We start from the raw sequence: 24510 nt of genomic DNA, 5'->3' as shown, positions 1-24510 counted from the left end.
CTATTAGGTGCTTCATGGGTACATAAGTAGTACCTGTTTACCAGGCCCTACCTACCTACCTACCTACATAGGTAGACAATCAGTTGTAGCTTCCGCTTGTCGAACACTTATCAACTAATTATCAACTACCTAGGTTAGGGTACTATGTAACATCCTTTATCATCAAGGTTTCCTTTCGCCTCCCCTGGCGTCACTTTCCCCAGATCATGGTTATACCTATTTACAAGTACCCGTAGCAACTCGTACATTCATGCCACCATATCACATAAACCGTTTCCACAGAATTGGCGAGGATGGCCGATTTCAGTTGGTTGCGGCTAGGGCAGCATTCTCGAACACCTACCACACCCCGATCGTCAATATCGCCTGAGCGTGGTCCAACTCAAGGTCCTAGCCATCTGAGTCTTGCCACTCATACTTCATTCTCGCCCGATCCCTTGACATCCGGTAACGAGGCCGGCTTGTTCTTGCGCGAGCGGGATAAGATATGGTATAATCCATCGCTAGACCAGATGGTTGAGACCCTCCAAGTTGTGATGATGACTCATGGCATACTAAAGCCCATCCCTATCGAGTACAACTCGTATGTCTTACACCTTATCGAAGGATTCGCCAATTCCCAGGAGCGCATTCAGGTTGCTGAGGCCGCCCGCACTGAAGCAAAGCACTCTCTTGAACACCACCTCGAACATTTCCAGTCGATGGCCGATGAGTGGCTGGAACGTGAAGGCCAGTACAAATCCGAGATCAAGAGGCTCGAGGTGCTACTATCAAGAACATCCCGCGATGGGCTAGAAGCAGTCACCATAGCTAGGACTAACAGCGTAGTTGACAGAGATGGGCCACGGGCGAAGCAATTCGTCTCCAAACTCAAGCATATAAGCACCCACACCACCCAAGGTCGGTTAACTTTCTTCCTCACAACTGATAGAAATTACTAAGGCATCGTTCTCTAGACACATCTACAAGTCCACTTAGGGGGATAGATAGGCGTGGTCCTCAGCCTACAATAGCTAAGATCCTGGACAAGAACAATGACTTCCTCATGAGTGAGAAGATACGGAAACAAGATGCTACGACCAACGCTGCTATGGTCTACCCCAGAGACAGGCAAGCACGCCCCCTAGGAGTGGCCGCTCCAATCCCGAGCGTTATCCAGTTAGAGACGGAGAGGAGTGCCAATAAATTAAAAGCCCCGACTAACAACACGAAACTGCAGCCACTCTTTTCGGATGAGGTTTCTAGCAGATCAAGTATAGATAGCAAAATGGGCAGGGAGCTAGACCAGCCTTTGGCACAGAGGCAAATATTACAAGACTTGCTCGACTGCAAAGCACCCTACAGTAATGGCATGGACCAATATACTTGGCCAAAATTGGAAAACCACGGCCAGGTTGCCGAGGTATCTGAGAGCACAGATGCGTACGGCTTGGACTCACGTCGCTTGCGAGGCCCTTCCAGATTCTCTTTCGTACCTGGAGACGACGCAATCCCCTTCTTTGCGGGTGGTGAGGAGGGGGAGGAGAGAGACGATGATGGAATATTGCAGGATGCGCACAGTGCATCTCAGCCGATAGAGGGCTCAGCAGAGAGAGGGGAAGAGCTGCCCGAGCCAAGCGGTGGCACCGCAGCGGCCCAGTCGACAAGGCGACCAAGGACAGAAAATAGATGTTCGTCAGCGAAAACAGGGGCTGGTTCAGAGAATAGCTGCCCGAGTAGCATGGACACAGCGATCCGAGTACCTAGAGGGACACCTAGAGGGACACCTAGAGGGACACCTAGAGGGACACCAACGGTGGCTAGTTGTCATGGCTCGCCAACCACGAGACGCACGGTAGTAGCGATGGGCCCGGATGAGAACCGAGACCAAGATGCACACATTGCTGCGGTACGGGCGGTAGCTAGAAGTATGGAACAAAGGCCGATGCCCAACTAGAAAGAAGCCTTGATGAGTCTGGTTCCAAATATTGTATTGGAGGGTAAAGGCGACAAAGTTAGGTGCATCAATGACAGTACATACATAGTATGTAGTAACTTGGAAGATGTGAATGAGTAAAATAAGTACCGAGTACCTGCTAACTCTCTCGAGGCGCGCGTGGGTTATACTATCAAGGTATGTATTTACAATACATAGTGTAGTGCTATAATTACGATTCGGCCGAAAAAAGTAACTTGCTCACATGGATATCAATCGTAGTAACATTGAACGTTCAGGGCAGCACATGGTACTAGGTATACAATACATCCATAGGTAGTATGTAACTAGTACCTACTACATAGTACCTACTACATCATAGTACCTACTACATAGTACATACATCGTAGTAACCTTGGAAGTAACTAACCTAATACCTAGCAAAAGCTTATTTAAACTTGGATGGAAAGCGGGCTGTACCTTTTTCTCTAACTTTACCTACTACAAGTCTACAACTAGAACTACGACTAGAACTACGACTAGAACTACGACGCATGTAAAGCATGTCATCTAACTGCAAGGGGCCATGTCCATATGTCCATTGCGGCATTGCCCTAATTCATCCCCTGCAATGTAACGGGGTTTTAAGTTTTCGATAACCGAGGACAGGCTCGACAGCTGAACCAGATCTCTGGGCCTGTGTAGCCTGCGGAGATCGGAGAATGCGTCTTCTTCTTTTTTTCCCTTCTTTTTCTTCTTCTTCATCTCCTTTTTTTTATGGTATTTCTGGTATTTCTGGTATTTCTGGTATTTTCTTTTCTTTTTTCTTTTCTGCTTTCTGGATGAGTAGGTGCCCAATGTACATACATATCTTCCAGCCTTTATATTGAACCGCCTCCTCTTCAACAAACGAGACTTGTCTTGGGATGTTACTTTCAAGCAAGCACGTAGGACAATCTTCAGTAGCGGATCTTGCATCTACTACATGCTTTACCCAGGTACATTACTATGTAGGCATATACATATAATGTATGTAGTGCGGTGCATTATACGGGCATATGTAGTACATGTAAGAAGCAAGGAAGCGTAAGGTGATACCTACTGGTAACACAACCCAACAGTCAAACGGTCGGGATTCCAATGACCCGGGAGGCAACCGAGAGGACGTTCCCTACATGGTGTTGCTGCTGCTGCTGCTGCTGCTCTTGCTGCTGCTCTTGCTGCTGCTCTTGCTGCTGCTCTTGCTGTTGAATAAATATTACATAGTGTATATGTACATAGTAGAGCCACTCGGTGTCACATACATAGATACATACCTATATGTAGGTATTGTACAAAAGTAAAAGATGAGTATTATGTATGTGTGGGTTGAAAGGATGGCTAGATGGGTGGACGGCCTTTTGCCAATTCACCGGTGCGCCATGGTTACATATGCGTAAAGCGGCTGTCGTACATGATTATATCTTACATTATATCTTACATCGTACAAATTCAGTAAGGCTCATATCCCAGCAGCCTGGTCCCTGGACGTGTTGTGAAATTGTGCTCGGATCTGATCTCCACCATAGCGGTCTGCGAGGCGGTTGGTCGCATACCTAGTACTCATTCTGTATATACGATAATATGATACACGTAGGTAGGTCTACATGTACATATGTAGGTAGAGAAGGAGGAAGTGGGGAGAATGGTATCTACATACCTAGGTAGGTATGTACATGTATGTAGGAACGAACAGGTGGATGGCTATGAATCCTCGCAACAACCGTTTCTCACTAATACATCATTTGCCGAAGGCGTTCATAAATCCATCCAACTACATGTACATAGCATGTAGCCAGGTAGGTACTGGCCCTATTGGGTACATATCATAAATATACATATGTACAGTGCATGTATGCAAGAGCGCTGGACTTGACCGTTATCAACGTTGGCAGGCATCCGCAAACCACGGGACGGATGAGATAGCGACGACAACCATGACTACTGTGACTATCGTGACGAGCCTACTACCCAGGTACTTTTTGTGACGCCCAAACAGATGGGGGTTGCACAGAAAGATAAAGAGATCTACATATGTACGTTATTTGCAAGCATACGAACGAGTTGGTTGGCTCATCTAGAGAGGAAGGGGAGGGGGGCGGAGGGCTGCCGCCCTGTGGACCGATTCGGACTTGGACGGAAAGCGTTATATTTCCTACATACCATTGATCGGCATCCAATATATGTACCGGTATGTCCTTGGGTCGTACTTCATTATAAGGGTCAACCCTGGAAGGTGTTGCACAACGTCCGCGCTGTTTTTGCCATGTAAGAACACAGATGATACTACGCGCCTTGAGGCATGTGCCGTACATGCTAATCTGACCGCCGTTTGTGCAGAGATAGTTGGGTGCCGAGTCCCGAGTCCCGAGTGTCAAGATACCTTTACATCTGCACGTATGTGTACCATGGACACATCATAGTCTGCGATTTTACAATGGATGTATTGTACCCAAAGCATGAGGAGCTAACTAAGAAAGTATTATTAAGAGATATAACATCTCATCGCTTATAATTATATATAGTACCCAACACCATATAAAGACACGTAAAGGAGAAAGACGCAACAGGCTGCCAATGTTTGTTTTCCATGCCCACAGTGAAGAAGGGGGGAGAGTAGAGCTGCCGAGACATGTGTAGGTATCCAAACTACACATGTATACCTTTACCATCTCCTAGCCTTCCCCAGCTAGCTTATGGACGATTCCATGCATGACGAGGAGACTTGCCTCTACTCTAAGATGCTTCGTATATGCATTTTTGCCATCTTATCGCTCATTGTGTCAGTGCCAGAAAGCGGCCTCCGACGTGAGGGCACTGCTGGCGACTGCCCCATAGGCATAGGTGAACTAGGCGCTGTGACTAGTTGATTAGACTCAGATCGCCGAAGTCGTTGAATTTGGTCGTTAATTGACGGTAGACGGAGCTGATTTTGTTCAGCGCCCAGTGGAGGAAGCCTGGGACTGGAAAGCGGTGCAACACTTGATGGCGAATCTGCGTCGGAAATTCGCAAAGGGGGTAGCCTGATACGGGGATCAAATAGTCCCCCAGGAGCTCTGGGAGCCTCGGAAGCTACGCCTTGTGGCCGGGGGAGAGGTGAAGGTACCGAGGTCGATGGAAAGCCAGAGTGATTTTTCCAAGGAGGTAAACCTTCCTTGTGCATTGGAGAGGATGGACTATAATGATGGCGCTCGTAATCTGGTCGTGGTACTGGGCCGGGAGGCTGTCGCGAAGAAGGAGGTAATGGTAGATTCCTCTCCAGCGGTGCTCGATAAGCTCGTGACGATGATTGAGCTGCCTGTGACGATAGTTGAGCTGCCGGTGACGATAGTTGAGCTGCCTGTGACGATAGTTGAGGTGCTTGTGCCGATAATTGAGGTGCTTGAGAATAGTATGGGAACGGGCCTGGGGAGGTGGTGCGATCCCTAAAATCTGTAGCTTTTCTGCGATTCAAGCGCTTTCGACGATTCATGCTACCATTCCACCAATTTTTGACAGCATTGTCGCTTCGGTTATTGAGTGACCTCGCGATCTCAGCCCAGCGTTTGCCAATGTCTTGAACCATTCTTTCAATCTGGGCACCCTCCTCTGGAGTGATTGGGTTGTGGTTCAGCGAGGGCTTCAGGTTCTGATGATACCGTTCCCTGCATTGTTTGGATGACCTCGTGCCTATTTGCTGCGAGACCCTTACCCAATTCATCGCACCTTGGGAGTGGACGAGGTGGGCGAGCAGGTCATCTTCGCGCTGAGACCATGGTCCTCTTCTTTGTGACGACATGGAGAAGGTCTAGTATATACCTCCACTCGTTTGAATATATATCCAAATATCAAAATATCAAAATATATAAATAAAGAGGCAAAGGTGACAGTGAGAGTGAGAATGAAATTCAGAGTGAGTAGGCGTAGGTGTGTATGTAACTGTATATGAATAATGCCTGGTACACAGCCTGAGACCATCAAAGGTGCGGATATAGGCAGAGAGAAAGTGTCAGCAACGATGAAGAAAAGTGCCAGCGGCAATCGAATCGTTGAGTTCCTCCCATGCCGTTTTATATCGGTAACCAAACAGCTTTGTACCTGGTATCCACGAGGGATGAGCACCTGCGCTATAGTTTGGGCCAGTGCAAGGTCATAACTCAGTATTACACTCACAATATAAACATATACCCGTGGAAGAGGAGGATAGAGAGTAACTAGAGAGAGAAACTAAAGAAGGTAGCTAGAGTAGGTGACTATAGATAAGGCATGAGTGGCTTGAGAGTTGAACATGGCGCTAGACTCGGACGAACAGACAGACAGAAAGAAAGGTAACAACAAGACAATATTGTCATATGCTTACCTAGGTACATAAGTACTAGAGGGCAGAAGTGGTAGCGCAGAAGAGGCGAGTGAGATCGGGAAGGGGACCAAGCTACTAAGATATGATGAACTAGATTTGGTAAAGGAACAGAGAGGCAAGAGAAGTAAAAGAGGACAGGATATATGTATAACCTAAATGTTAACATTGAAAGTAAAAGGGTGAGTCTAAGAGGTGTACATAAGCAGGAGTTGGGACTGGGAAGAGTGGTAGTGCCTATCGTTGTTGTCGTTGTCGTTGTTGTTGTTGTGGCAGTGGAAGTGGAAGCAGTGATGGCGGCGGATTAGCATGATATCACCTACATATCTTACCTACCTTTTTCTCCTTCTCCTTCTCCGTCTCCCTCCTTCCCTCCCTCCCTCTGTCATTTGTATGTATGTATATATATATATATATGTGTGTGTGTGTGTGTGTGTGTGTGTGTGTGTGTGTGTGTGTACGGGGGGTTCATCTAAAGATGTAAGTCTCAAAGACCCACACTTCTACACATATTCGTTAAGTTAGACATTCGCTGTAGCTACCAAAACGTAAGGCAAGTAAGCAGGTGGTAGGCTGAAGGTTTCGTGCCACCCGCACTTCCTTTAGTTTAAAACATTCATCCCATCAACATGCATATATGTACCCTTAGGTAGGTAGAAAGGAAAAAGCAAAGGAAGAAATCAGCATGTACCTTACCCTACATATGTAGGTACCTAGGTTACAGTACTATGTACATATATCTGAATGATGTCCCTTCTCCCCCCTTTTTTCTTTCATTTATGGCCTATGCTTGCTACTCCTTCCCCCTTTTCTTTCTTACCTTTATACTGTCTTGGCAATTTGATTGCGGTATTTGAAAGTTAAGCACCGTATGCTTATGATTAGTATAAACATTGAGGCCACGAGGCTTCAACTGTCTATGTATGTATGTATTTTTAAAAAAAAATTCATGCCATGTGGTGACATTTACATATGTACTATATACATAGTAACATATGTATGACATTCAATGTTGTATGTATTGTATATACATTAGCCTCTACCCTAAGGTACTGTGTAGTAGGGACCAAGCTACGAACCCCAGATCCGACAAAGGGGCAAGGACACCCTTGCATAAAGCTTGAAGTCTCATAGGCGTACTACATGAGTATGTGTGTACATTGACATATACATAAGTACCGCTACTGATGAGATCTCAGCCGTTTAGAGTTTGTTGAAACGATACATAATATTATAGTCTCGTGTACTAGCACGTGTGGCTTTCAATGTTAATACTGATATCGATACTCTATGTATCCTATATGTGTGGGTTAAGTACTATGTACTATGTAGTACTTAATACTGTAATATCGGTATTTTTTGGCAACATTGAATGCCTCGCATCCGTTTGCCTTCTTAAAAACAGTAAACCCAAGCGAACCCGACAACATACCAATTTAGCTGGGGACCCCTTGCTTACCTAGACATCGATAGGCGGTACCTACCGAGTAACTCATGCAAATATCGTGACCGTTAGAAAAATCATTTACCTACCTACCCTGCTATGTATGTACCTCAGCCGCATACAATGTAATCTTTTTTGGAAAGGGGGTGAGGGGAGATTTTTCACCGGCTGAAACTCTCCACACCAACTGCTACCCCACCAGCCCAGTAACCAACAAGCTGGGACGAGTTGGCGATTTCCCATTGGATAATCCTGTGGGGGACATGTTAAGTTCCCTACTATGTAGTTAAACGAGGGACTGGTAAGTTATGTAGGTAATGCGTGATATGTTTATGCTTAATAAGGTGCCAGTGCTATAGCCAATACGCTTCCCTAATGCCCAATCCTTCTAGAAGACGAAAGCAAAACTATGCCGTGATAGAGATATAACCGCCAGCAAGATAAATAAAAAGAAATAGAAAATAAACAAAGAAAGCATGAAGAAAAGTAAAAGAAGATGAAGACTCAAATGGTAATAAAAAAAAAAAAAAAAAAAGGGGGGGGGGGGGGGAGAGAAGAAGGAAAAGTAAGAGAAGGGTGAGGCAAGGGAACAAGAAGCAAACCTGGGTAAAATAACGCCAAACCTAACCCACCGTGGCGTCGGTTTTGGGTATTGTTTTCTACAAATATCCGTCCACGGCATACAATCCAGTGAATTCATGCCGTCATATTGCCAAACGCCTTAGCTGTCGTTACTGAAACGACTCCATATTCCAGTCCTGAAGTAACGTAACCCTGCCAGCACTTGGTTCGAGTTCGCCTCCCATTCTATTATAGAACCTTATATTTTCCGTGTAATCCTGGGGGAAACAGGTTTGGAAAGTAACCACGGACTCCTCAAAATCCCGGGGTTGGGGACGGGGGAGGGGACAAACGACTTCCCTCCATCTTTCCAGGTTACCATAACTCCCTGCTGCTTAATGTATCGTCCAATAAAACGAACAAACATCCTTAACAGCGTGACCAAAATACTCCCGACTCCCATTTCCAGTTGATATCATGCTCAAGACTAAGGGGTATCTATCGAACCTAGTTTCATGGTAGGCCTAGGTTTGCCTCTCCAGTCTATAGGTAAATGTCGCCGCCTTCTCCAGTCTCCCAACGCCGCCACGCTTCGTCATAAGCCCTCTCCAAATCAGAGACCCATCTGTGCGTGTCAAAAAGCGCGCAGGTCCACTTCGCCTCGAAAAGAATTCTTCGTATCTCGGCTAGTCGCCCATGCCCTTCGCAATATTGCCCATCCACGTACTGATAAGTCAAACTCCCCGCAAGTCTAGTTGCCAGAGTTTCGTAGTCGGTGTCATCAGTGGCAATGAGCTCCCGGGCAACTTCTTCTCCGCGAGGTGTCTTTGGTAATGCTCCCCTAAGTATTGATGCCGCCATGCGGGAACACATTTTGTATGGATATCTGGGCAGCGTTAATAACGGAGTGCTGGACCATAAAACATCAGCCGCAGTCGTGTGCGCGTTGCATTCCGGTGTGTCTAGGAATAGATCACAGACACGTGCGCGCGAAATGTGTTGTTGCTTTGGCGCCACATCTGTAAACACAATACGGCTTGCCACGTCGTCGCCCGCCCACGCCCTGGCTGTTCTCCTCAAGTTATTCTCCCCAAGCTCAGGAAACCTGAGAAGCCACAGTATGGCCTTTGGAACGTTGGATAGAATACGCAGCCATGTGCGAAAGGTCGAAGGGTCAATCTAAATATTTTCGTCAGCAATATTCATTCACACACATGCCAGCCAGGACGACAGACCTTATATAGTTGATTGAAATTGCCCATGATAATTGTATCGTCTCGAAGATTTGGAAAGAGCTCTTTACGCATCTTCCACCTGCGTCGTTGCTCATCTACCCAAGTAACAGTCCTCTCACCTGGATCGCACGACTGGGCGTGATCGCAACAGAAGAAAGTATCGCGACAAAAGACGACATTTTCGGAATACATCCAGTCCCCAGTTTCGCTAAACTCGCCGTCCCGAAACACATCTTGGACGTTTACATTATCCCTCATAGGTCGTAATGTAGATGGCGGAATGGCAGTCCTGTCAGCCAAAATGTAATCACACCACTCGGCGCCGAGGGTACCGGCGAAACCCATGAAAGACATTTGGATCGGTGCCGGTCGAGCTGCGAAGATCTCATTTCTTGCGCCCCTTGTATAACCATTTAGATTGACAAGGATATGAATCTCGTCCTTGATTATCTGGTCTATCAACTTTTCCGAAGACCAACTACTTACGTCACGAAAAACCGGCGCTTCACGTTCGATTTGTAGCCTATGGACCGACTTATCGCTTGCAGTAGTAGCGTAGCAGAAGGCCTTTGCTCGTGATGGGTTGTGAAATCCGAAGACGGATTGCATCCTACATAATTAAGCAATGAGACGAGGTCAGGTAAGAGACTGGGTGATAGGCGTGAACCAAACTTACAAGTGTGCGAGTGGATGATTGTTGAAGTCCGAGGACACATAGCCAATATTGAGGTGCGGGTTAGGCGGTGGGGGTGGGGGATACACGGAGCTGGGAAGCCATGCCGATTTCAAGGTTGAGCACGATATCCTAGCGGCGTTCCGCTGGGAGATCATGCGGATCTCTTTGGCCGTTAAGGGACATGTGAAAGTATGGAAAGGTAGAACAGTTGGTGCAGCTGGCACAGCTAAAGAGGCTGGCAGTTTGAGCCTTGAGTATCCCAAATGTGGTGGCCGATTGTACAAGTACTTGTCTTGATACCAATGGCGCATAGTTGCTTTCATCGAGCGCTCAATAAGCCTCAAGATTTTCGACCCTTCCCATGGCTGATCAGCCCAATCACGAAGCTTGCTGTCAATATCGAGTTCACTTCTTGCCTCATCCGCTGAGGATAAATCGAGTCGCGGGGCTAGTAATTCGATGGCGCCATTCCGTAAGATACCGGCCCCCCAGTGACACGAGTCTGCCAACTGCTTCGAGACAATATCAACAACCCTCTTCATCAACCCGCTCCCAGATCCTTCGTTTCTAACGTCACGAAGCATTCCTTCATCATCGACATGCCAGCGATCGTATTTGCCACCATGTAACAGGACGCCACCCCGGCCATTCCAGTCACAGACGGAGTTAAGAGCGGTGGAAAGGCCACATACAGCCTCTGCAAAGTCGGGATTGGAATTAACAGCTCGCCTGTAGTACATTATGGCGTCGCTGATACGCCCGCGATCCTTTACGGCATTGGCTAAGTTCGTAAGGGCGATGTCGAAGGTGCCGTCACAAGCAACTGCTTGCTCGTACATTTGTATGGCCAAGTCAAGTTGTCCAATGTCTTTGAGTAAGCTCCCGAGATTGGTATGCAGGTGAACATGTTTGGCGTCCAGAGTTAAACCGTAGTTATAGTATGCAAGAGCTAAGGCAAGTCCACTCCCAGGAGCAATCCCAGGTATTTGCGGCATGTTCGGGCTCTCCAACATCTGCAATGGCAGGGCAGAATTGGTTTGTTGAACGCTGGCTAGCAATATCCCTACGTTGTTGGCAGTTGAAGGACTCTCGGAGAGTGATAGAGATAAGTAATAGAGCGCCAGAATATCTCCGATGCCAGAAGGCTGACGGAGAAGTCTTGGGAAGGAGCCTCCATTGGACATGGCATCCTGAAATATTTTTGCTAATGATAGTAGTGAATTGCTGGTGGTGGAAATTGCAGATCTTTTTAGAGCGCCCTCTGGCACGAATCGCAGTCCGGGAAGCTCACCATGAGTAGTGAAAACATACTGTGCAGTGTGCCTTGCCCTCTCAGGCGGAAGTAGTAAAGGCCCGGCGGATGACGCATATAGACTGTTTCGTCTCGCAACTCCGTGGACATCCGCAGGCGACAGAACCGACTGTATTCTGCGAATCAATGAATGGATGCACTTCAGCTTTCTCCCAGCGCTGATGAGAACTGCTTCCTCGAACGCCTCAGACGCCTGGTCAATCTCTTTCAATGCATATAGCATATTTCCTTTAGCATGGATCAGTGCAATAACACGGCCATTCTCATTTCCAGCAACAGAATAGCCGCTCGAACCAAACCCAGGTTGCCTACCCTCTGCGATATTATCATGACTGCCCACAGGCCCGCAAGGAGGGTGCGCATATGAGTCAGATGCGCTATGCAAGAGACTATCATGCCCATCACTTGAGTCCAAGTTCGTATCACAGCTGACCCGGCTGTTAGGGATCCGGATTGTTTGCTGGACGAAACTAATTATATCAACAGCTTCTTTGCTTCGGTGGGTGGAACACAACAGTCCAACAAGATGTTCAACAGCCTCAAGATAGCTAGGTCGCAAGCGCACAGCCCGCAGCCAATGGCGCTCGGCCTCTTCATGTCGATTGAGACAATATAAAGTGGCCGCCACATTTGATATAGCTTCAACGTGGCTATGGGCAAGAAAGTAGTTAGCGGAATAGCTGTTACGCGATATTAAAAAAAAAGAAGGGGTGGCGTAATCCAGAGCAACTTACGTCTCATCTACAGAAATGATTCTCTGAAACCATTCCAGAGATTGTTCATAATGTTCCAGGCCATAATGTAAGCAACCCCCAAGTAGCATCCCGTCAATCCATTTCCATCCACTTTGTTCGCACAAGTGTGTTAACATCTCAACGGCAGCTTTGGCACTAGAAAGAGGGGTAAGGGGTATTCTCGCTCGCTCGGAATCGGGGTTAGGGAATCTAGAGTTTTCATGGTCGAATGGGTGGTAGAAAGGTGAATGAAATGCTTCACTGTTACGTAATTGAGTCTTCACGACGGGCTGTCTGTATAAACCTGACGATGCGTCCATATGTAAACTGACCGCATGGGGGATACCACTGGCCGAATCTCTGAAAGTCTGGACATTGTGTGATCGTCGCGGGCCGAGGACACAACTCGGATGAGTTGGATGTTTGGGAAGTTTGGGGAATATAACCATTCTGGAAGACCTCGGTTCCCGTGGAGAACGAATCTGAGTTTTCTTGCTTTGATGAAGATACGATAAAAGCTCAACATAAGACCGGTGAGCATTGGCAAGGACCTTTTCTTTAAACCTAGCGGGTGTATAATTATCACCCATCTCGGATGCCGGTCTGCTATACTGACCAGACTCCAACGTGAGGGATTCCAACCCATGCGATGGTGTTTGAATGTTCCCTGAACCCCCTTCATAGCGGCCAAAGGGTATTCTCGATAGCATGGGCTGGTTGGAAGAGCGAAGATGGGAGACTGGCTGATGATAGCTCAAGCCTACCGGTTGCGCAGTAGCGTGATAACTAGGCATGTTCGTCTCGAACCAAGCTGAGGGCGGGAGCAATCCTCCATTATCAAATATAGCAGGACCGGGGGGGTGTTGGTATATAGGTTGTAGAGCCGTAGGCACCTTGACGCCGTTATTGTAAGCATAATACGCGGTGGGGGGTCCATTGGCGGACCCATCAATGGCCATGAAGGCGTGAGATTCATTGCCAAGCCCACGTCTCCAGCCGCCACCCGGGAGTGATGAGTTGGAGTCGAGGGCAAGGCCACCGCGATCTGAAACATCGAAAAGCGGAGGGGACTGGAATACCCAGTCATCAACTGAAGACTTGGTGAGATGTTTCGCAAAATGGTAGTCTTGCTGTGAATAAGGGCGATTAGACATGATGCTAGAGGAGGTAGGTAGTATCATATGCTTCAGTGGAGGGGGCCCAGAAGCGAGCTGAGCAGGATTCCCATCGTAACCAGCATCTATAGTGCCATTTGGAGTTTTGCGTCTAAGCTGGTGTTCGTCATAATCGGATAATTGAGACGGGACCATGAAAGTGTTGGTTCTCGGATGAGTCGGCATCGGAGGCGGTTGCGAAGAACGAATGGGGAAGTGACGGTGGGTAGAGGTGAAGCCATAACCCAGTTGCATTCCAGCTGCTCTCAACACGGTACGAGAATGATAGGTAGAGGAAGGGCGATCCTGTCTACGGTCTAGGTGAAGAGGGGATAGAGATTCGAGATGGTGTGGAGTTTGCACCAAATGGTGCATCTGAACCGAGGGCAGCATTGGTAACGGTAGAGCAGGCTTGAAAGAAGAGGGTTATGTCACGGCCTGGGTTCGACAGGAAGTCTCATTATAGCCTGCTAGATAAAGCACGGGCTTGGAGATAAAGCTAGCTGATATACATTGGGAAATGGGTGGTTCCAATGCTGGAGTCGAAGGCAAGGAAAGAATAGGCAGAGGCAAGGTCTCCAAGGTATCTCAGCCGGGGCAGGGACTGCTTTGCTGACCTGAGGTTGGCTGTTGTTATCCGAAGTATGAGGCAGGTCAAATCGGTCTTTGTCGTTGCAATCCCAAGCGATCGATCAATCTCTGGCCCTCTACTCTGCCTCGCACGACGGGAAGGCTCCGGAGCCAGCCAGGCGCAAGGACGTAGGCGAGGCAGGGAAGGGTGATGGAAGATGCAAAAGAGGAACGCGGCAACCAAAGTCACTAGAATCAACTCCAATTAATGAGAATCTGGCTATTAAACACCCTAAGTAAAATCGGGCATAGAGTAGACAGGTAGACAGCCCCAATTTAAAAGTAGGTCTCGATAGACTAACGTGTGTATTATCACGTCAAGTAATATGTAGTGTTTGTAGGTGGTAGGTATGTATGTATGTATGTATGTATGTATGTATGTATGTATGTAGGATGTGGATAAGGAATGTGGTAAAAAGGTAATAATATGAGGGTCAAAATGAACGGTGCTTGGTAGTACGTGGGGGGGCTGAGTCTAAATTGTGATTATTTTTCCATTTGGTCCATGTTGGTCTCTCTTATTTCGCCTTGTCACATTCCTTGACTATCCTTGGTGCTCTTGGGAGGGGATAGGTGCAGATCCCGCCAACTGTGGATATCACTAATCGTTGATGTTAGGAAGGCATGCGCGTATGTACATGCTCACTACATGTAGGTAACTACGATGTAGTAACTACAATGTACACATTACAATACCTACAACTTGAATACGCCGTTGACATGTTCATGCACATTGAAAGGTCCGTGAAGAGAACATTGAACTTGAAGGTGCCAGCCTGCCAGGCCTGTACTATATACATATATGTGTAGTACAAAATAGATACATGCATACATTGTATGTACATATAGGTACATATGTAGTTATCTTGAAAGTTGAAACGTCCAGGCCCTGGACTCTAGGGCCTTATAACTACATAGTATGTAGTACTAGACTACTAGTACATAAGTAACTATCAATAATGTACTATGGATCGCTGTATACTGGGTACATAGGTAAGCATACGCGGTAAATTACATACTATCTTTGACTTATTACATGTACATATGCATTATAGAGGTACAGAGTAAGAACAACGTATAAATGTAATTGCATGCATGTCTACCCTAGGTAGACACATCATTGATGTGTAGAAATTTGAACATACTATGTAAGAGACGGCATTGATACATATTACATAGTACATAGTCCTTATGTACATATTATAGGCGTATGTACATGCAGACCAATTGACCCTCATAAATTCAGTGTTATGTAGCTACAGACCAAATCCTTAAGGCTTCAGCTACAATACCTACCTGCTAGTACCTGGATACCTAGGAAACAGATATGGTGGATAATAATGAGCCATGTTTATCGTAGATAGGTATGGAAGTATTAACCCCCTTCTTCTTTTAAATTTTGGATGCCATCTGGCTGCCCAATGTGCTCCTGAGTAAAAGTAGACGTCCCTATAATTACAAAGCAAATACGAATATCGGAAACCTCGGTTGGGTTGGGCTTTTCTTACCTATTAAGTAACCTCATAAAAACTCCCTCCATCAGATAATGACCGATTGCAGGCGTTCTACAGCAAGTTGTATAAACGCCTGCTAGTCTAATATATGTTGACCGGATTAGATGGACCACAACGTCCACGCCTGAGAGCAAGGAGGCCGAGGTGAGTAGCTGGTCATTTCAATATTCCTTGACACATAAATAGAAATAGACCATGGAAGAATAGGTTTATCTCGGAGTGTAGGCAAGGGTGTGGGGAATCAATCGTTCGGGGTAGTAATCATGTCACGAGATGGGAGATGGTAAAAGCTGGGTGATTCGTTTCAATTCAGAGTGCGTCGGCGAGTCCTATCGCAAGCCATTCCTGAACTCCTGATGAAAGATGCAGCGAAAAAAAAATCCATGTCCATTTTCAGCCAGCCCATCCCACAATCACTCGTCCGGAACTGTGTCATATTTGTTAGCATACAATCTATGATGTACAACCAATGCAACTCGACTGGCACCTACTATCAATTTCACCACTTTCAATATCATCACTGATATCTTTCGGGCTTCTTCCGTCGACTTGGCAGCCCACACTGAATGCCGTACCCAGGATCTCCTTTACGGTTCCCTTCAAGTCCTTAGAGAACGATTTGAACCGCATCGTTCGGGCAATTTCGATAATGTCATCAAGGGGCACACTCTTGGAGTGTTTGATGTTCTTCTCCTTCTTTCGATCGCGAGGTGGTTCCTTCAACGCCTTGATGATGAGGGTGGATGCGGTGGGGACAACTGATACGGCAGCTTGTCGGTTCTGGATGGTGAGTTTGACGGTGACTCGGAGACCTTTCTGTTAATTACTACTGTCAGCTCTGTGTACATACAAGATCGAGGAAAATTCCTACCCAGTCACCAGTAGCCTTCGCAATGTCCTCTCCGACTTTCTTTGGAGACAAGCCAAGGGGACCAATCTTCGGGGCAAGTGCGGACGAAGCACCAACCTCGCCTCCAGTGGCTCTAAGGTGACTACAGGAAACCCAGTCAGTCGTGCGTGAATAGCGATTGTGACAACCCTTCATCTATAAAGGTTGGCATTGGCCATGGAAATATATCAACATACATCACCTTAATCTCGGTGGGATCGATCTTAGGAGCTACATTGTGCCATAATAGTTAGCTTGATGGAAGCAAGAAATAGGACTGGAAACGTCTGAACTTACGCATCTTTGCTCAAATGTCCAATCTTGAAGTCCGTCTACTAAAGCTATGCACAAAGACAATTGTGTATAACGTTCTGAGCCTCGGAAGGGTGCGCTTGCAATTGGAGGAGATGTATGGAATTCGAAGAAAGTAATCTGGGAAAATCGATTGTGTGCTTACAAAAAAAAAAAGGGAAAAAAACCCTAGGCGGTGGGGTTGTATTTCGTAATGTGGCAGCCCTAGGAACGGTGGGAATAGAGATAAGCGGGTCAGGTGGGTACTATTAGAAGATAGCACAGTAGATAAGCTAAACTATAACTGTCTGGTACGTACTGTACGTACCTGGGGTACATATGTGTATTATGTAACTATTGTATACATAGTAGTAACGCGGATTATAACCGGGTAATTACATGCTACATGTACCATTTAGTTATAAACATATTCATGGATATTAAGGGCGATATCGATATAGTGGATTAGGGAAGGCGAGATTATTATGGCACGCCACTTTTGTCTATTAGCTAAGCTCTACGATGGAACGGCCAGCTTCACATAAAAGAGCAAACGTTGCATGTTCCATATTAGCTAACCACGATTCAACAAGTCATCCCGCCCATGCTATTTTCCCCTCTAGACGACCCAGGGTAAGGACTGTGGAGGTTCCTGGTAAATCATTCAGATCCCACGAGCCTAATTCGTCCCACTCACAGCCAGCCTAACGCAAATCATTAGTTTCATATGTACTGAGTTTAGCACTTCATCATCTACTTACTTCATCAAATGATCCATAAAGGTTTGCAGGGACACATCATCCGTGAAGATGGTCTGTGCAGTCTGCGCACCAACTCCGCCGTACGCACCTGAAGTATGTGTCGTCGACGGGTTAAGTTTCGAAAGCAAAAATCGCGCCTGTGAGCCACCAGCATCGCACACGATGAAGCGAGGAAGGGGAAACCGGTCGGCAATGAGGTCCTACTCCACGATTAATACCACACTTTAAGTTAAGGGTGATGTGCACTTACTCTTGCATCCTCTTTCGGCTGTTCAAGTAGAGCAGCAAAGTTCTCATAGCCTTCTTGATCTTGGTAACCAGCCTTTTTCCATTCTGCTATAGTTTCACCGTGAAAAATGAGGATGTGGAAGAATGTGTCTAGCAAGAGGATATGGGTTGGCTGGATAGAGGTCGAGTCTAACAAGACTGGTTGGCCACCATCCTGATCGAATGTATACGAGTCGAGAGTTGGCTGTATCATGATGAGAGAGTTGCTGACGTCTTCATGATTCAACACGTGACGGTAGAAAGCGGTCTCGTCGGGCGAGTTATTAAATACTTGGAGAAACTGACTTCGTCGGAGGTGAAACATAAACTGAGGATAGAGAGTGAAGTTTTTCTCCAGTCTGAAAGATGACGGGTCGTCTTTTCTGTAATCGGCGAAACGCGAGCATAATCGTATAAGCATACGGTCTACCCATCGAAGCACATCAGGTCCATCGTCGACTTCCGCCTTAAACACAGCAATTCTCGACATGAGTACCGCAGCTGCTTCTTGGTCAAAGGACTGCGCGATGGCAGGATCTCCAGCCGGGCCGCTAAGGTTCCTCGCGATAGTAGTTACACGAAGGTGGAACTGTCCAGATGAATGTTGATAGTACGTCAAAAATTGCATCATGCCCTTCTGTTGACCTTGCTGGTGTTGTGTAGGGCCACCTTGACTTGCGATCTCGAAATATATACCGTAACTGGCATTAGGATCAATGCCACACATTTTCCAAGAGCACGTATTGCCGATTCCACACTCGGTCTCACCAACCGACGTCGATTTCTTGTTCAAGGATACAGCATGCCCAATCAGCCCAGTCACCTTCAACTCCTTGGTGGTCAAAACCTCGAGGACGGCGTTAAATCCCATTAGAAGATTGTCATCGCCATCCTTCTCGAAGACACGGATGAAAGACTGCTTAAACATTGACGATGTGAAACTATCCGTCAGAATCATGTGACCACCAGTGGAGTTGCATAACCCCTTCATCTCGAGCAGTCCAACTTGATCGAGGCAACCAGCAAAAATGTCTATTATGTGGCCATTATGAGCTGTTCGCTTGGCCAGATTGTCGTAGAACTAGAATGCATCAATAAGCGACGATATTACAAATAAAACGTAGAAGCGCGGCACAAGACGCCAATACACAATAAAGATAAAAGGAACTAACCTTTAGGGCTTTCTTGTAATACTTGATGTTGTCACGATCGATGTCATGATGAGAGCGAATTGGTTCCCGCAGTTCAGGGCCAACAACCATCCCAGGACCTTCAGTTGCGGGACCGCCCGCGAAGAGCATAATCCTGCCACCAGCGTTTTGGAAGGACGATTCGAGTAGGCCAACGGCAACGCTAAGAGCAACACCGGAACAGCGAAGGTTCCTCCGATCGCTGGCAACGGGCCACGGATCCTTCTGCAATTGCTCAAGAATCTTCGTCAGCTGAAATTCGCACTGCTGCACTGGCAACAGAAACCTAGTGGCAGGCCCCATGGGCAACATAGGCCGGCCTGGTTGCTGTTGTGGCATACCAGGACGCAAGCTAGGGGCGAGCAGACCCAACATCTCTTGAACCTGCTTAGCAGAATAATCCTTACTACCACGGAACACATAGGACTTGGCACACTCAGTATACCCAATCTCATGAACTTGGGCCTAGAAACTCTTCTCAGTTATAAAAACATGGTATATGTATAATGGGATATGCCTACCATAGTGCCGTAGGTGATCAATCCAACCAAGGCGTTCTCGGGGAGAAGACTTAAACTCATGATGAGTGACTCCTTAAGAGCGGACAGACTGTCATCCTCCTGGCACGTATCAACGACATAGAGGAAAATGGGAGGGCTTTGGGCTGGTCGTGAAAGTCTATACTCGATCGTCGTGTTGGACGGGTGGAGCTCCGGAGGTATAGCATTGGGCGTGATGTCTTTGTAATGGGGGGGTAGGGGATTCCTCGATAAGCAAAATGGGCAGATCCAGAGACGTGCTCTAACATCGACTTGGCTAAACAGAATGCCATTAGCTTTGCGACCAGAAGAGCAGACACCCAAGGTGGTGGGAGTGAAAGAGGGTGACTAACCAAAATGGATTCAAAACGGAGCGGCATGGTTGCTTGCAGGTGACAGGCTCGAACTGTAGTAGAGGTGTGTCGGGTTTCTCCTTGAGAGGAGTATAGAGAGCGCCGATGGGAACAACGAGACGAGACGCCTCCTAGGAGAAGGTCAAATTGGGTTCTAATGGCTGTATAATTGCTTGCGACTCACCATTCGAGAACTAGGGAATACATTCCAGCTTAGACGGACACCATCGCGGTCCTCAACCTCGCTCCATTGCTCCTTGAGAGCTTCGTAGTCCATCTTGTCGCTGTAGTCTTGGTACTGGTTGTGATAGCGGTAGCGATAAATCACCAAGCAGTTCCTCTATCCTCAAGGCTAATACACTGTGCAGGTACCAGGAGCAATCACCCGGAATAGTTTCCCAGAATGTGGTAAAGGAAACTAGGATGAGTCTGATATTTGGACGGGAGGTTTGACTAAGGTCACAATAATGGTGCGTAGAAGTAGGTATCGAATTAATCCTGCTTCATGTCGCCGATAATAGAACCAAGTAACTCATAAGGAAGTGGTTCCTAGCTTCGCAGCTTCTAGTGTTTACGTTAAAAAGATATGAACAAGTTACAGAATGTATTATCTCAGGTGGCCTTAACCTTATAAATTGTGGCGGTCTGCGCTTACTTGCCTACTTCAGCCACAATTCGTAGCTTACAGGGTTCATTATGCACAGTGGAATGCTAGGTAATAAAATAGCTTAATTCTTATTATCTTAAAGAGCTGCACAGCCCGTGCTGTTACGGATCGTATCAGCTAAGCTGTATTATGTATACGGAACATATAAGGGCTTAGCAATAATTAAACAATATGTAGGCAGGGCAAGTTGTTCAGGTTTGGTTAGATTGCTAATCTATTTTATAGGCCAAATTATGGCCTTATATACTAGCTTAGATGATTAATCATACTGTAATGCCTTAGGCTACTACAATTAGGGTAACCTTAAACTACCATTACTTACACGCCCTCTTAACCTGAGGTTGATATAATGCCATTCCCATCCATACCGTTAAACCTTAAATCCCAAAATCCATATGTCCTGATCCTTAAATAGCCTGGTTCCTAAATAGCCTAATCCTATATGGCCGTTTTACCTTCCCTTGGTATATTGCCATATTAGCCTATCCCAGTTGCCTCAGTTCTAACTATGCCCCAGTGTATTACCCCTCAGCTGCTTGTCCGCCTTATAGCTGCTCTACTACCTTGATTCTAACTGTGCCCTAGTGTATCGCTTTATTGGCATTTACCTGCCTTAGTTCCAACCTTATTCCAAGATCTTAACACACCCTCTGGCCTAGCGCCATCAGATTCTTTATTTAGTATACCTCATTACTGGTCAGCCTTTCGATATACTTCTTATATCCTGTAGGAGGTTGCGGTGAGTATTTAACATTATTAATATTTTAATTTGCGTTAATATTCCCGTTTTTATTGTTTGTATTATTTTTGTTCTTAAAATATTTACACTTTTAATAGCCTTTTTTATTATAACGTTTATATATTCCTTTACGCCGTATATTATTTGTTTTTTTTTTACTTTTATGTTTATTCTTAATTGGGATATAATCTTAATACTCCGTAATAAAATCGTCCTTAAAAGCTTAGATCTTAATTGCCGTTACGCGTAAAAAAATACGTTGTTATATAATCCATTTTTTAACTTTGTTTTATACGTTTTTCAAAAAAAATACTCGTTATTAAACGTTAAATGCTTTTTTTTTAACGTTATTTTTTATTTTATCCTCTTTTATTATATCTTTTATTATCGATTTTAATTATAAGATATAAACTTTTAAGCCTTTTATATTTTTAATTATAATATCGGTTAAGTAATTTTATTTCGTAACGCGTTTAATTTAAAAGTGCGGAACTAAATGATTTTATTTTATAACACGTTTAATTTAAAAGCGTAAAACTAATCACTATTTTCTTATATTTTATAAACGTTAAAATATTACTATATAAGTAAGGTAAGTTGTTTAAATTTAATTAAATTGCTAATTTACTTTATAAGTTAAATTATAGCCTTATATATTAGCTTAAATGATTAATTATATTGTAATACCTTAGGCTGTTATAATTAGGGTAACCTTAGGCTACCACTGCTTACACAATAGCTATAATTGGTTTAACCTTAAGTTTGTTATAAATAGCCATGTATGTTTTAGAACAACACTAAATCCGCAGTAGGAGTACATGCATTTCGTCCGCAATGCTACCTGCCAATACCTGGTCTCACACACAAATTAGGTGCGCCCACAAGTACCTCTGCTACGCCCAATTCAACGCCACATCAAACCCACTCCAGCCCATCCAGACAATTTTTCCAAAATCCCCGAAGACATTCATCTTTGTCGCCTCGACAAGACGGATTGATTGATATATGTTTTAGATCTCAGAAAATTCAATTGATCGAGATATTGATTGATCTTTGATTGATCTCTTCGGGCGCTACTGTATGGTGTCCTGAATCAAGGTGGTAACGCAGGTGGCCCATGCGCGGTACCGGTCGCAACTCCAACCTTGAATAACTCCTCCAATACGGCTCCTAGAGAGGTGCAACTGGGATCAAATTGCTCCTTGAAACGAGTTCTTCAATCCGATGCATTCAACTGAAGATTTGAAGATGGTTTGGATGGGTTGCAATTGATTAACAGCTTGGTGTGTACTGGAGCCGCCGGAGCTGCGCTACTAGCGCCATACTGCGGACAAAAAACTAAGTACTCCTACTGCGGATTTAATGTTGCTCTTAATTAATATATAGAAAAAAAAAGAAAGTTAAGTTTTTAATGGAGCAACACTAAATCCGCAGTAGGAGTACATGCATTTCGTCCGCAGTACTACCTAATCTCCCACACAAATTAGGTGCGCGCACAAGTACCTCTGCCAGGCCCAATTCAATGCCACAACAAACCCACCCCAGCCCATCCAAACAATTTTCCAAAAATCCCCAAAGACAGTCATCTTTGTCGCCTCAACGAGACGAATTGATTAATATATGTTTCAGATCTCAGAAAATTCAATTGATCGAGATATTGATTGATCTTTGATTGATCCCTTCAGGCCCTACTGTGTCTTGTCCTCAATCAGGGTGGTAAGGGAGGTGGTCCATGCGCGGTACCGGTCGCAGCTTCAACCGTCAATAACTCTTGTAATAGAGCAGCTGCGATCGTGCAACTGGGATCAATTTGCTCCTTAAATTGAGCTCTTCAAATTGATACCTTCAACTGAAGATTCGAACATGGTTTGGATGGGTTGCAATTGATTGACAACTTGGTATGTACTGGAGCTACCGGAGCTGCGCTACTAGCGCCATACTGCGGACAAAAAGCTAAGTACTCCTACTGCGGATTTAGTGTTGCTCTTTAAATATGACGTTTTTTATTTATCGTTTTTTAATTGTTAACGTTTTTAAAACGTTTTTAATATTATTTTAATAATTAACGATTAGTTTTGTTTTTTGTTTTTATAGCGGTTTGGTTTTTTAATTATACCAAATAATATAACGTTTTAAGAATTTAGTTATTTTAATATATGTTTTTAAATTATAAAGGTTTATAAGTTAAGTAATTTTTTATAAAGCGTTTATTTAATTTTATGTTAAGTTTATATTAATGCTGTTAATTATAAATTTAAGTAATTAAATAATTAAGTATTTAATAAAGGATTTTATTATAGTTAATTATAAATTTAAATCTTGAAAATAAGTGAATAATTTGTTTAAATATTTTAAATGGATGTTTATAAAAATAAAATTAATTGTGACATTATTTATGTATATATAAATAAAATTTTGGAATGTTTGTAATTTTCAGTTTATAAATTTTTATGTAAAAGATATATTATTGCGGAAATTTATAAGGGCAATTTTTAATATTTCTAATCTTTTTAATAATATGATTATTATTTGGTTTTAATATAAGAGTTAAACTTAAAATTAATAAAAAAATTTTAATTTATTAACGATAATAATATATTTCTTACCGTATATCCTATTTATTATCTTATTTTAGGAAAATAATAAATAAGAATTTAATATTATAACTTTATTTAAAACCTTAAAATTTATTATTATATGGTTTTTATATTATTCGTTAATGTTTTTTTATAATATAAAGATAAAATAATTAAATAATATAAGATTTTTTATTTAATTAATTTTTTTGTTTCGATATATATCGTTAAAAACTTTATTGATCATTTTTTTATCTTTAATATCAAATAAATAAACCTTTATAATTAAATTAATTTAATTTTGCCAATTTTCGATAAAAAGAATTTTTATTATTTTATTTTCTTATATATTAATATAATTAAATTAGTTTTAAATATTATAACGTTTAATTAATTCTTTAACTTTTTTAATAAATCTAATATCCAGGTTTTTTTTATATATAAAAACCCCTTATCTAATTTTAACAAATAATAAATTAAGTCGTTAAGCTTTAAAAGAAAGGGTTATAAAAATTTTCTTAGTTTTAAACATAACTTAAATATCTTAAAAAATAATTTATTAAGTAATAAAAGCATATATTAATTTATTAAAAATAATTATATTAATATTAAACCATAAATTAATATAATAAGTGTTATATTTATCCTTTTTAGCCAATATTATAATTATTTAAATAAAAAAAACCTT

At 44.0% G+C, this 24510-nt stretch overlaps 4 protein-coding genes across 4 annotated transcripts; 1 reads left to right on the top strand and 3 right to left on the bottom strand.

Moving 5' to 3' along the window:
• The first annotated feature begins 81 nt into the window (after positions 1-81).
• Positions 82-1764, top strand: GGS25DRAFT_490454 (uncharacterized protein). The gene is made up of 3 exons (XM_049260992.1): positions 82-900; positions 957-1110; positions 1220-1764. Exons 1-3 carry the CDS (start codon positions 294-296, stop codon positions 1257-1259), a joined length of 801 nt encoding a protein of 266 aa, XP_049116614.1. The 5' UTR covers positions 82-293; the 3' UTR covers positions 1260-1764.
• A 2638-nt stretch (positions 1765-4402) lies between these two features.
• Positions 4403-6007, bottom strand: GGS25DRAFT_278469 (myb-like DNA-binding domain-containing protein). The gene is made up of 2 exons (XM_049257441.1): positions 4684-6007; positions 4403-4425 (listed from the first exon to the last, which is right to left on the bottom strand). The coding sequence occupies exon 1, from the start codon at positions 5730-5732 to the stop codon at positions 4686-4688; it is 1047 nt and encodes a 348-aa protein (XP_049116613.1). The 5' UTR covers positions 5733-6007; the 3' UTR covers positions 4403-4425; positions 4684-4685.
• Positions 6008-8838: 2831 nt separating this feature from the next.
• GGS25DRAFT_521639 (glycosyltransferase family 41 protein) lies at positions 8839-13799 on the bottom strand (the record flags this gene model as incomplete). The annotated part of the gene is made up of 4 exons (XM_049264088.1): positions 8839-9474; positions 9531-10140; positions 10207-12168; positions 12253-13799. The coding sequence occupies 4 exons, from the start codon at positions 13797-13799 to the stop codon at positions 8839-8841; spliced, it is 4755 nt and encodes a 1584-aa protein (XP_049116612.1).
• Positions 13800-17077: 3278 nt separating this feature from the next.
• Positions 17078-20703, bottom strand: GGS25DRAFT_490439 (Sec23/Sec24 trunk domain-containing protein). The gene is made up of 8 exons (XM_049260991.1): positions 20468-20703; positions 20025-20404; positions 19841-19971; positions 19470-19764; positions 18931-19413; positions 17742-18839; positions 17492-17691; positions 17078-17434 (listed from the first exon to the last, which is right to left on the bottom strand). The coding sequence occupies exons 2-8, from the start codon at positions 20115-20117 to the stop codon at positions 17410-17412; spliced, it is 2325 nt and encodes a 774-aa protein (XP_049116611.1). The 5' UTR covers positions 20118-20404; positions 20468-20703; the 3' UTR covers positions 17078-17409.
• Positions 20704-24510: the final 3807 nt, after the last annotated feature.

Source organism: Hypoxylon fragiforme (assembly GCF_022984875.1).
Source record: "Hypoxylon fragiforme strain CBS 206.31 chromosome Unknown GGS25scaffold_5, whole genome shotgun sequence".
NCBI classification, from domain to species: Eukaryota; Fungi; Ascomycota; class Sordariomycetes; order Xylariales; family Hypoxylaceae; genus Hypoxylon; species Hypoxylon fragiforme.
This window is presented reverse-complemented; position numbering and strand designations above follow the sequence as displayed.